This window comes from Saccopteryx leptura, chromosome 3, assembly GCF_036850995.1.
Source record: "Saccopteryx leptura isolate mSacLep1 chromosome 3, mSacLep1_pri_phased_curated, whole genome shotgun sequence".
Lineage (NCBI taxonomy): Eukaryota > Metazoa > Chordata > Mammalia > Chiroptera > Emballonuridae > Saccopteryx > Saccopteryx leptura.
In genome coordinates this window covers 12,669,514-12,683,369 of record NC_089505.1, presented here as the reverse complement: position 1 = coordinate 12,683,369, position 13,856 = coordinate 12,669,514, and the positions used below count along the sequence as shown (strand labels likewise).

At 38.2% G+C, this 13,856-nt stretch overlaps 1 protein-coding gene across 7 annotated transcripts in view; it reads left to right on the top strand.

The window, feature by feature from the left end:
• Positions 1–13,856, top strand: part of SCAF8 (SR-related CTD associated factor 8) — a 172,526-nt gene that overhangs the window by 68,073 nt on the left and 90,597 nt on the right. For 5 of the 7 annotated variants that reach the window (XM_066372952.1, XM_066372951.1, XM_066372950.1 and 2 more), the window contains 5 exons: positions 1,224–1,360; positions 2,915–3,059; positions 4,898–4,966; positions 8,342–8,560; positions 9,262–11,377. In XM_066372952.1, the coding sequence (XP_066229049.1) occupies positions 1,224–1,360; positions 2,915–3,059; positions 4,898–4,966; positions 8,342–8,560; positions 9,262–10,715 (2,024 nt within the window). In that variant the 3' untranslated portion in view covers positions 10,716–11,377. Of the gene's footprint in view, positions 1–1,223; positions 1,361–2,914; positions 3,060–4,897; positions 4,967–8,341; positions 8,561–9,261; positions 11,378–13,856 lie in introns of those variants that run through there. The other 2 variants (XM_066372947.1, XM_066372948.1) reach the window with 1 other exon arrangement.

Below are 13,856 nucleotides of genomic sequence, written 5' to 3'. Positions count from 1 at the left end.
GCTCTATCCGCTGCGCCAGTGCCCAGTCAGGCCAACGGCTCTATTTTCTTTGCAAGCTATTTTAAACTAAATATTTCAATTTCTTGAGTTTAAATGAGAACTGGAGACTTCAGAAGCTGCTTTGAAAAGTGTCCTAGATTTTGATTAGTATCCATGTTGAGAATGGCAGGAATAGAATCTTAGTTTAGAGAGCTGTGGTTCACATTCAAGCATTCTGAGAATGCTTATAACCAAATGATCTTTTGGCATGCTCTTTTAAAAAACTTGTCTTTTTTATTTTTAAAATTCCAGTTAAAAATGATTAGCAATTATAACCAGTAAGAGATGTTAAAAGAATTGAAATACAATATATGTTACTTCTTCATATGGCCCACAAAGTCTAAACTACTTTTGTATTGGAACAGTTTGCCAACCCATGTTCTAGTGGGAAGAAATAAATCATGAGCAAAAGAGATGAACAGGACAGTATTTCTGTGTTGCTAAGTTTTAAGAAGAAAAATGAAGGAAGGTGGCCTGGCAGTCTGAATGTGGAGCTGGTGCACTTTTAAGTGGCTGAAGAAGGTCTCAGAGAGAGGGTGATATTTGAAGGGATGAGATGTCCAGCTTTCTGGGAGGAAAGCATTCCATATAGAGGGACAGCAAGTGCAATGTCTATTTAAAAATGATGAGACCAGCATGGCTTGAGCAAGTAAGTGAGGAGGAGTGCGTAGTGGAAGATGAAGTCAGAGATGCAGAGGGGAGTCGTGTGCATCTATTTGTCACTGTAACGACTGACCCTTCCTCTGAGGGAGATGAGGACCACTGGCGGGGCCATTAGTGCTCCTTGTTTTCTTTTCGCAGAGCTGTATTTTCAGAAAGATTTTTCTGTATTGAGTTACACTTGTTGGTCTTCCCTGTGACAAAGTATAGGATAAGGTTGGGTTTTTCTCATGTCAGACAGCCTTTGAGATCCATATCTGTTACATCCCTTCTAAATGTTTTCTCTAGACCAGATATTTCAGTGTCTTCTGTTGTTTCCCCTGTCGTGCTTCTTTGGACTCCTTAGTACTTTAATCTGATTTGTCTGGACAAACCTAGGTTGATGTCTGTAGTTGTGGGCGCATCTTGACGATAGGTGTGCCAAGGTAGATGAGACTTAGACAAGCATGAAATCAGTGTATACATAGAAATAAGATGGAAAGCTGAACCAATCTACAGGAAATGAATTTCACATATTTGTTTAGAGTGGGAAACTGTGAAAAGCTCAGAGCCTGTCAAGGAGCCGGCCCCGACGACAACAGAGAGCCCGCCTCCAGTTGAGAAGGAGACAGCGGTGACCACCCAGGCAGAGGTCTTTGCTCCGCCTGTCGCTATGTTACAGGTTAGTGCTGGCAGTTCTTGTCGAATGTGTTGTTTTATGTTTCTGTTTTTACTCACGTGTTTACTTTATAAAACTGGGAGAAATTTTTTTTTAATGGAATAAATACAAATTTAATCAAACATTTTTAGAAAGAAAGTTTTATTTTAGAAACAGTCTAACTTATATTTAAATATTTACTTATTGAACAGATAATTACTGATTGCCTGCGCTGTTACATTTACTGTTTTAGGCACCACCTGAGATTCATGAAAAAAAAACACCAAACACAAATCCCTGGCCTTATGGAGCTTTTGCTCTAAAGAGGGAGACAGAAAACACAAAATAAATGGGTCTATGAGATGCTGTGGAAGGGAAAAGGTAGTGGAAGGGTGATCGGCCTGGCTAGGTGCTACAGGAGAGAACATGCTCAGGGGAGACTTAATTGAGAAAGACATTTGAGCAACAACTTATGGTTCCTAAGGGAATTAACCGTTTGGCTATCCGAGGAAGGGGCCTAGGCCAGGAGCCTGCTTGGTGGGATCTGAGAGTGGCACATGGGCTGGAGTCAAGCGACTGAGAGGCAGCCTCCTGGAGAGGAGACCTTTAGAAGGACTTTGGTTTTTGATCTGAGAGATGGAGCCTTTCAAGGATTTTGAAGGAAGAAGTGGCTTGATCTGGCTTAAGGTTTTAAAGGACTGACCTGGCTACTATTGTGACGATAGACTAATGGGCATTGATAAAAGCGAGGAGACCAGTGAAAAGGCATCTGGATTGATGTGAGAGGATGATGGATCAGATTAGACTGACAGCAGTGGAGAGGGTGAGAAGTGGCCAGATATTAGCCGTATTTTGATGGTAAGACCAGTGGGACCTTTTGGCACAGTTGTATTTGAGTGGTGAGAAAGAGCAGAGGCAAGGATTTGGGTCTGAGAAATTGCAAAGATAGAGTTACTATTATCTGAGAATGTAAAGACTGTGGGAGGAGTTGTTTAGGGAAGGACAATTGGGAGTTCAGTTTTGTGAGTATCAAGTGTCTTTCAAGACAGCAGAACTACTAAGATGTTGAATAGACCATTGACATAATGGCAAGTTTAGAAGAGAGGTAGAGCCATAGTGCAGGTAGATATTTGGAAATTATTGTAACTAGGATGGGTAAAGCTATTTATGCTAGGAGTAGAAAATATATTAATGAGAAATTGGAGTCATTTTAAAGTTGTTATTGATATGCTTCCTAGTCGTAGTTAGGTTGCTTAACAGCACTAGGTATTATAATCTTAATGGGAGATGCAATTTAAGATTAAGCCTGATACTCAGTGTTCAAGTAGGTACCCATTCACATCACATGAAGATGGATTTTACAATCTCCATGCGTACTGTCTGTTGAATAATAGTGCCTTACTCTTACCTCAGATAGGCCTACTTATGAAGATACAAAAAGGAAAAAAAAGTTGCTAATATAATGGTGTTTGTTACCTTCCTAAACAAGAACTAGAAATAATTTACCTTAAAGTATTCTAAGATGTAATCATTGCAGAAGGATAAAATGATCTATGGACTTCTTTTCTATCCATGAAGATTCCAGTAGCACCAGCTGTGCCTACAGTTAGTTTGGTGCCACCAGCATTTCCTGTGTCCATGCCGGTCCCTCCTCCTGGGTTCAGTCCGCTCCCTCCACCTCCTTTTCTACGAGCAAGTTTCAACCCTTCACAGCCACCTCCTGGTAAGGAATGTTCCTATTAATGGAACTCTGTTTAGACTCTTATTTAAACTATTCTTTTCCAAGTTAAAATGCTACAGGGCAGTGATGTTTAAACTTTAGCATATGTTGGAATCACTTTGAAGCTGTGTTAAAGCACAGCTTCCTGCGCCTTTTGCTTACTGGACTGAGGGAAGACAAGACATTGCATTTCTAACAAGTTCCCAGGTGATAGGAGGACCACACTTTAAGAAGCACTGATAGAGACAAGAAATGAAATGCTTTAAAATTATTGAAATGCTCTTAAAATAATTTAAAATTTATGTTTGAGTTTTTATATATTTTTTATAGTTATTATTCATTGGAAAGTATACATTAAATTATATAGATTGTTCCTCCTAAAAATCATTGGATTTCCATTATAACATTAGAAATAATATCTTAAACTGTTAATTGAATCTGTAATACATTTTTGACCTAATTGTTGATAAACAAAAGTTTCTTGAACTATATTCTATAAAAAAACTGTAGCTTACTAAAAGAACACATCGATTAAATATAAATAATTACTTATATAGCATTATTTACCCATTACAGGAAACAAGGTACTATATTTTGATTTTTATAACTTAAGTTCTCCATTGAATAGAGTTCCTAAAAAATACCAAGGCCAAAGAGTAACTTTATTATCTGATAATAGTAGTAATATATTTGTAACATAAAATTTTAAAATTAAAGTTTAGTACATAATTTGAAATTGATGCAGATTTTAATAAGAATTTTTTTTCTGTATATTTTAAATACTTGAAAATTATTCTTGTAAGTTATTTTCTGTATTTGTGATTTGAAAGTCAAAAAATTTTTGTGAGGATATTTTTAAATGATTATGTCAGAAATCATACCATATAAAGTCATTGTGTAGCATTCATCTGTTGAAAATCATGTATCTTAACACATATCTTTAATTACTCCTGCGTGCGCCCCGACTGGGATCTACCTGGTAGCCCCCTCTGGGGTTGATGCTCAAATCAACCCAGTTATCCTCAGTGCCTGGGGCCAAAGCTCAAAACTATGAGCCACTGGCTGTGAGAGGGGAAGAGAAAGAGAAAGAAGGGGAAAAGGAAGGGAGGAGAAGCAGATGATTGTTTCTCATATGTGCTCTGACCAGGGATCAAACCCAGGATGGCTGCATGCTCTAACCACTGAGCAACCAGCCAGTGCCTAGCCACTGTTTTCTAATTGAATTGATAGTAGCCCTGGTATTTTAAAAGTACAAAAGTAGCATGTTTATAGTTTGATCATTTGATATTTAAAATCATCAGCCAGTATTAAACTGAAGGTTGATTTCACTGCGTAAAATATAATATAGTAACATCCAAGGCTAATGAAAATATCTATGATCTAATGAGTAACCAGCATATAATATATATCAGAGAAATACAATAGCACCTTTTACAGGTGACATTATCACATATAATGTTATCAGCAGCTTGAATGCAGTGTATAACTCCCACGGTGTTAGTCACCATGCTGACCTGTAAACGGGTTGCCTAGCTAGTATTAATCATTAGTTGTATAGAATCGCAGAGAGCACCACAGGACCTCAGCACTGGAGTAATAAACACGGTGCTCATGATGAGGGTCTTTGCGTTAGTTAGCTTAGTCTGTGCTGGGGATCAAGTAAGGTAGTGTACATAAAAGTAATTTTTAAAGTGGAAAATACATTCACCAGTATGAAGTTGTAGTCATGGAATACCTTTTTAAGAATGTAGAATTTCATTTATAGCTATTGAAATGTTTTATTTAAAAGAAGTAACTTTTTTCTTACGCTATTTTACTTTGAGTCTGTGTTTTCCATGTAGGTTTCATGCCACCTCCAGTTCCACCACCTGTTGGACCGCCGCCTGCTATTCCACCAGTAGTACCAACACGTGAGTTTTCTGTTTCAGATTTTTTTTTTCTTTTTTTTTCTTTTGACAGAGACAGATAGGGATAGACAGACAGGAAGGGAAAGAAATGAGAAGCATCAGTTCTTCGTTGTGGCACCTTAGTTGTTCATTGATTGGTTTCTCATACGTGCCTTGACCGGGGGGCTACAGCAGACTGAGTGACCCCTTGTTCAAGCCAGCGACCTTGGGCTCAAGCTGGTGAGCCTTGCTCAAACCAGATGAGCCCGCGCTCAAGCTGGCGACCTCGGGGTCTCGAACCTGGGTCCTCCACATCCCAGTGTGATGCTCTACCCGCTGTGCCACTGACTGGTCAGGTGGTTTCAGAATAAATGTGTCATTTCTCATTCTTGAGAATTGTTTTTTATTATTGAAGTTTTCAGACATGCATTTTTTTGTTAAATGATTTCTTAAAAATTAACAGAATTATGATAGTCCATATTCCAATTTGCTCATTTGTCTCAAAATGTCTTTTTATAATTGGTTTATTTTAGTCAAAATTCAAAGAAGGGTCCCCACATCATACTTGTGTATGTATGTATTAAATACCTTCATCTAGAGCAGGGGTCTCAAACTCAACTCGGCATGTGGGCCGGAGAGCAAGATCACAGCCGTTCGGCAGGCTGCACTAGGTCTACAAAAGGCAACTGTTACGCAACACTTTTCTCACTGCAGTTGAAAACAAAAAAAAATCAGTACAACAAGCACAATCGTACATGCAGTTTACTCAGTGTCACAAAACGACCAGAAACTGTAGTTCGCATCACAACTGCTGTTAACTAAGCTAATATCTAGCTAGGATGCTAGAGAAATGAAAAATACAAGTAGGCCCCTAGGCTTACTTAATTTTATCCAAAATATTTTGAACTTTGTGGATTAGTCTGCGGGCCGCACAAAATTGTTCGGAGGGCCGCGAGTTTGAGACTCCTGATCTAGAGTAATACTGCCCAGACCTCCTTTTTGTTTTTAACTCTTCATCTCTTTGACTTTTTGAAGAAGCAGTTTACTTCTATATGTGTGATTGCAATGAATGGATTTTGTTTTTTTGCTTGTTTGTGGTATTGAATTTTTTCCTCTATCTCCTTGAATATCCTGTAAATAGGACATGTTTATCGCCAAAGGCGTGCTTCATTTCACTTTAACTTTTTTGGTGAGAATCGCTAAAGGCGTTGTCCTCTGCACCTGTTGTCACCTCGCATCAGGGGCCAGGCCGTGCCCTCTTTTCCTACTTGAAGACATGTTCCGTGTGCCGGAGCGTTCCGGTGTGTTGAGAGTTCCGTGTGCCAGAGCATTCCATGTGCCAGAGCATTCCGTGTGCCAGAGCATTCCGTGTGCCGAGCGTTCCGTGTGCTGAGCGTTCCGTGTGCCGAGCGTTCCGGTGTGTTGAGAGTTCCGTGTGCCGAGCATTCAGGTAGTGGGACCTGATGATTGCAGTCTCCCTTCAGACTTGCCTCTGGTGGTTTCATCCACTGATCATTACTACTTACATCTTCTTTTCATTACTTTCAAAGTGGCGAGTTTTTGAATTTTATAATTCCTCGCATATTTCTTAGCTAGCATTTTTCTATATGAGTAATTTCTCAGATCAACTAACAGTAGTTACCTTGAAATGCAGTTGTACAGGAAGACGCTAACTTCTTTCCCAGAATACCATGTTTGAAGTTCTGTAGTATTTCCAGAGATGCCAAGTGGCTGAAGCTGGGAGAAGACTTCTTGTATTTCTGCTCCTCTTCCTCTTCCTTTCCCTCCACTTTCTTGCTTTCTTTAGTGTTTATGCATTATGGATTTTTGCTTCCAAGCAGGTGCATTCATTCTTCTCTGGCATTTCAATGTGTTTCGTCTTTGAAAGCGAGAGACCCTTCATGTGCCTCTGTGTCTTCTTGAGATGACTGCATCAGTTTTTGAGAGCTTAGTTTTTGGGACCAATATTGGCCCAGAGGACTTCATGATAAAAATAGTATATATGATAGAGGGTTTCCCTTTTGATACTATCCAATTTCCTTATACTTTTAAACTCTTTACTCTCCTTCAGTGTTTAGACAGTGTTAGGAGTCATTCATCATTTTTGTTATTGTTGGTTAATTAAGAATTATTCTTTCTGAAAATTAAAGTGTTCAGAACTCTGAATTCACCATTCATGGAGATTCATCCTAGAGCCTACCTACCAATTCTTTCTTCTTATTTATTTTGGAAAATCTGGGATCAATTTAATGGAGAAAAAGAAATACTACTGTGTTCCAGATACTCTCCTGTTTGCTCACATGGTCTCATTTAATTCTCATCATTTCTATATTCAGTTCTCATCACTGATTCCAGGTGGTTTCATCCCTGTCTTACAGCTTTCTGTGGGCTGACAGTTTGTCTAGATAATCTAGAGTTAAACATGATCTTAGAGAACACAGTTCCTAAGTCACCACATAAACGACTTGAACAGTGTTGTGGTATAAGTTGTACTAATAATTTTCACTGTTTACTTGTGACTTTATATTCCTCTCATTTTGTTTTTTAAAATTATATATACTTAGGGGGCTTTTCTACTCATCCTTTTAAATGGAATGCTTGTCCTGTTTTTATTTTGTAGTCTTCTCTATCTCCTCTGATGAGTTTCTAGCCTCATTTGACAAAAAGTAGTGAATACGAGAACCCTAGTCCATTGTAATTTCAAGGGGATTGGGCAGATTTTCATTCTCATACATATTTGTCAGTTAACTAATCATTTCTGTATATTCAGATACACATGTATTAGTATCCTTGGAAAATTATGCTTTTTTTATTTTTGGTGTTACTGGAATTTTCTATTTTCTTCAGTTACTAACCCATATTTTACTAAACTCTATTGTGCAACTATTTCTAAATTTTTTTTTCTATTTTAAAAATATTTTCTAAATAGAATTTGTCCTCTGTGTAATGACTTACTGTAAGCATCAGTTATTATGTAATGTGCCAGGTGATACAGGGATGCCGTGAAATGAAGCCCTGTGCTATCAGTAGTGCCTTCCTTGTCAGGGAGATAGAAGGACCAGGGGAGCATTCACAGACGGCCTCAGTGTCTTCCCTTCAGTGCTGTTTGGCTATCATGTTTATGAGATGCCATAGGAATTTAATTCTTGTTTATTTCAATTAGCCTCTGGTAAGATTGGTTTTGTTATGTGTCATTTGAGTCTCAGAACCTAACGAAAACGTTAAGTGAAGACTTACTGTTAGCCATGTTAATGGAACAGTCTTACCAGTTAGGAAGAGAGGATTGGAAATGATTTAAAACATTGGCAAGGCCGTTGGTAGTCATGGTCAGTATTTTAGCTTAGCACATGAATGGTTAGGTAATTCCGTCTGAACTATATCCTCTCCCTCTTTACACAGCTTTGGTGCAGCCGCCTCTATCCATGACGCCGGACGCTGTGAAGGAGGTGGGGTTTGGGGGCCTTGTTTTACCGGGAGGTTCTGTCGCCAGCAGTCTGGCTGCTTCCGCTCTGCCCCCTGGGACCGTGTTCAATCCGCCCCCGAAGCAAGCAGAGCCTGAAGAGAAAGTACCTCATCTTCTGGATCACCCGATTTCTTCTGGTGAAAACGCCAGACCAGGTAAACTAAGCTACCCCCGGAGTCATGACCACTGCCGTGGTCTCTGTAGTGGTATTGGATCTGAGGTGCCATGCACTCATAACCAGTGGAATGCACCAGTGTTGAAGTACTGCAGTTTTTAAGGAGAGACCACTGAATTTCCTATTAAAAACAAATTTGGCATTCTTCAGGCGAGTATAGATTTTTACACTTTTCCATTGAGACAGCTCTCCCTCTTTTTTTATTTTTTATTTTTGGAACTTTTCATATGTTGTTATCAAAATAATAATGTACAGAATATGAATATACAAGTATTAGGTGTGAATAACTTCTGTCAGGTATTATCCGCCATGTCTAGAGGTAAATATGGTGTTTGGAAACAGCAAATCCTTTTTTTATTGCACCATTGTTAGCATATTAAGGTCTGTGGTTTAGAAAGACTGTTGTTCAAGGTGGAGAATCATATAAAATCTGGCATCTTTGTTAACTGAAGATCATGTAAAGATTTTAGGTAGCATCTGCACTTACGTTTTAATATTTAAGTGTCACTGTGCCTGGTATTAATTTTAGCTATAATTTTTGCTTAGTATACTATACTTTGACTCTTGGGGGAAACGAGTAGCTGATTAACTCCAAGCTAACTGCTGGAAATTATAATGTTAGTTTCCTTTTCATATCAAAATAATTGTGTGTGTGTGTGTTTCCCCCCCTTTCTGTTTTAGTGATTCCGAATGATATTCCAAGTAGCTCTACGATTTTAGGAGTACACCCACCAAATGTGACAAGCAGTTCTGGAATTCTTGGAGTTCAAAGACCAAGTGCATCAAGTAATTCTGAACTTCTTGGACTCCGGCCCTCTAACGTTTCCAGTGGTTCTGGGATGATTGGAGCCCAGCCACCAAATCTTCTGAATAACTCTGGAATTTTGGGACTACAGCCACCAAGTGTTTCAAGTAGTTCTGGACTTATGGGAGTGCTACCCCCCAATATCCCTAACAGTTCTGGACTTATAGGAGCACAGCCACCGAACGTTCCAAATGCACCTGGACTTCTGGGGACACAGCCGCCAGTTGGCCCTCCAAACTTACCCCCTCTAAATCTCCCTAGTCAAAGGATGCCTGTGATGCCAATGTTAGACCTCCGCCCGGGACTAATACCACAAGCACCTGGACCGAGATTTCCTTTACTACAGCCTGGACTTCCTCCCCAGCGAGGAGTCCCTCCCCCATCGATACTTGAGTCAGCTCTTCATCCACCACCCCGTGGTCCTTTCCCTCCAGGAGATATTTTTGGTCAACCAGAAAGACCTTTTCTGGTTCCTGCAAGGCAAAGTATAGACAATATGACTAATCCAGAAAAAAGGATACCACTTGGGAACGATAACATTCAACAGGAAGGAGATAGAGATTACCGGTTTCCTCCTATAGACACCAGGGAAAGCATGAGTAGACCTCCTCCGATGGATGTTAGGGATGTGGTTGGACGGCCTGTAGATCCAAGGGAAGGCCCTGGAAGGCCCCCACTGGATCCTAGGGATCATTTTGGAAGACCTCCTGTAGATATCAGAGAGAACCTGGTGAGGCCAGGTTTGGATCATCTGGGTCGCAGGGACCACTTTGGCTTTAATCCAGAAAAGCCATGGGGTCATAGAGATTTTGATGAGAGAGAGCATCGGGTTCTACCTGTCTTTGCTGGGCCAAAAGGCTTACATGAAGAAAGGGGTCGATTTCGGTCTGGAAACTATCGATTTGATCCTAGAAGTGGTCCTTGGAACAGAGGATTTGGACAGGAAGTTCACAGAGATTTTGATGACCGCAGAAGACACTGGGAGAGGCAGAGGGACAGGGATGACAGAGATTTTGATTTCTGCAGAGAAATTAATGGAAATCGGCTTGGACGAGATAGAATTCAAAACACCTGGGTTCCCCCTCCTCATCCTCGGGTTTTTGATTTCTTTGAAGGGGCCACTTCTCAGCGAAAAGGTGACAGTGTGCCTCAGGTGAACGGTGAAAATGCCGACAGACACGCTCCAGCACCGCCTTTACCAGTCCAGAGCGATCCTGAACTTTATGAAAAACTGGCCGCTTCAGGTGAAATGAACAAGGAGAAGAATGACACAGTTGCTGATATAGAAAGTGAACCAGTGGTAGAAAGCACAGAAACTGAGGGGACATAATCATCACTCAGTAGGTAAAAAGATACCTTTTGTAAAGTTGTCATCTCTCTGTAATAGATTAATGGCTGACTGGACCATAGTTGTTCACTTTTGTCTGCCAGAATTAAGTTAATCTGATGTTCATGTTCACTTTTCTCTTAAAATAATTGTACAACTGACTTGTATAGACATTGTTCTTAATATGAACATGGTAGGTAAACATTTTTTATTTTTCTGATAAAATATAAATGTTGCCCCCTGATTCTTTTAACTTCAAGGAATTGAGTAACAGCTTGTCAGAGACTTCCTATGGAAGAAAGGATTTTTTAGATACTACCATTAGGTTGGATATGGTAATAGATATATTTCAGAATAGCAAGTCGTGGTATATCTTACCCATGTCTTTAGGCTGCTGCAGAATTTTACAGTAATAGACAAAGCTGTGATATTTTATGCAAAGACTGGCTCTAGCTATTTGAGGAGCACAATACAGAGATTTTAAAAAGTGATTTTGTAAAATCTACACTATGGTCTCTGTTTCTCCAAAGTAAGTGTTTGTGATTTGTTCCTCATACTGCAGTGAGTAAAAAGAAAAAAGAAAACAACAACATAAATATTAAAGTACGTTTCAATGTTGGGTGAATTTTGTTTTTAGATGCCAATAAAACTTACTTGTTTGATAACAGTGTTCTAGGAATTGTATTTTTTTAACCTACAAATTCTTAAAACCCTGATCATTAGCAGCATGTGATAAGTTACAAGCTTTCTATTACTCTTAACAACAATGAAGAACTGCGGTGGGAAAAGCATGTACTTTAATATAAAAATCATGCGGTCTCATTAGCTTATAGGTAATATCTGTGTATTTATTGTCTAAGTCATGTAGGTTTTTTTTGTTTCTCTATATGTCTAAATTCCTGTACATACAGAGAAAAATAGAAATTAATAATTTAGATAGTAAAATATTTTTTTAAACTGGATTCAAAATTAGGGAAATTTGGCCAATTACATTGCTCATAGTTATAGCCCCTAGCCTTTATGCATAGAAAATAAGAAATACTTTAAAGAAATGCATTGGCTGTTTTGCAGTTTTTAAAAAATATAGTTAAGCATGAAGTTAGATTTAGCATGGACACCAAATTTCATGTAAAATAGTGCTAAACGCTAAAGTACTTACTTGCTGGTCACTTTTCTAAAGTATGTTACTGGCACAAAATGTGTAGTGGTGTTGATGGTTTTTAAAACCATTAACTTGTGTACCAGGAACAAAGTGTCCATCATGGGTTTTGTATTGTAGGCACTGGGTGACACTTCATATTCATCTCCAAGGTAAACTGAGTAGCAGAAAAATTTGGTCTTGGTTTTCTATTTATTTTTGTTTTAACTTTCATTTATTTGCTGTTTATGTCTCCTTTGGGTTTTACATATATATACACATATGTATAAAACCATTGGTGTTTTTTTATTTCTAATGATGACTTTCATTTGGTCCTGTGAATTGTCATTTATAGTTCCTGTGCTTTTCCAACCATTCATTTTCTCCGTTAATCTAGAATTCTTCAGTTAGGTTTGTCAGCCCCCTCCCCCCATGATAAAATCATACCAGCGATTTAAAATCGACTCTTTTTGCTTACCTTAGCTGATGATCTAGAGAGTAGAGCTTTTAAGGTTCCTGGACAAAAATAAAGTCTCTTTTTCTGACAGATTCTGAATAGAAATAGTACATTATTTATTTTGTCATTCAGAAAAGTGGACGAGGGGGGTTTGGTGTTTATTTTTAAGTAATTCGGTTCAGTTTAATAATTTGAGTTGGTTTCTGATCTTTTCCTTAGGTTTAGGGTAACAGGAAAAATTGTGACAATGGCACAAAATTTTAATGTTTGGGAAAGATCTGCCTTGTCTTCAAAGAAATTATATTGACTTAGATGTCTCTCAAACTCCTTTAGTTGCACTTGCCATTATTAAAATTTAGTGACATTCACTTGGATTAAGAAATATGAATGAATGTGAGACTTTTCAGTGACTTTAACCCCAGGCTTTTAAATCACTTTTGGGCCTTCATGCGCAAACTGGAAAACAGACTATACTCGGAACTGGACTGTTTTGAAGATTGCACTGGTGCAGGCTTCCAGGTCGGGTGTCAGTGCAGAATCGAGAAGCAAGCCCGACAGAAAAAGCATTTGTCTTGTTCTCACGCTGTCCTTGCTTTGCTGCATAATATGGTTAGTAAAGGGGTATTAGTCGTTCTCATACTGAATTTTCAAAATTTATATTTATGTTCATCGTTTTTTAAAATGAGGTACAGGAAAGTTGTCTTACTTTGATACGTTTGATGTAGGATCTATTACATTTTTGATGCTTTTGATCATCACAGTGCTGTCACTAGAATACCAGCAACTAGGAATATGCAAAGAGTAACCTAATCATTTCACTTTAATAAGATGATTAAGGTACTGCAGGCAATATCTCCATTAGACACCAAATCACCGTGTTTTGATTTGTGATTTGTTAGAATATGACTTTCTTCAGTATCAGTAGATGGCATTATTGATAGATGTTAATTATTAATATTTAAATGGTTTTTTATGTCTTTAAACATTTCATTAAACATTGGCTTCTGCTATTAGCATAACGACATATACTGTACTTTGATCATTTATATTGTAGATAGAAAAGTAGTCTTTATCTGCAGCATATTATAGGTGGAATGCTCCTCTTGCTAAGTTTATATCAATACATAGGGTGGACAAATACTTAGAAAGCATAGGAAGATGGAATAGTATCAAGTTATTTGCTTAAAACTTTGGAAATTATATAATTGATAAAATTTGTTACTTATTCAAGTTATTACATTCTTACTAGACTTGTTTCCATTGTCCTGCTAATTTAGTTGCTTCTTTATGTAAAAAATAATAGTTTATGGAGCTATACATTTAGGGTTGTTTGGGTGTGGAAGAGTTGTGTTACATTTAAAAAGGAGTTATGTGTTTAATTTGAAAAAGTTTTTTTTAAAAAACCACATAGTTCATCAGATACAAGGTACTATTGATTGTAAGATGCACCATTTAAAAAAAACATTTTTCCAATACGTCATTATAGGGATTATAAAACCCATCCCTAGTTCAGAAATGTCAAAATTTAAAAAGTATTTTGAAATCAAAG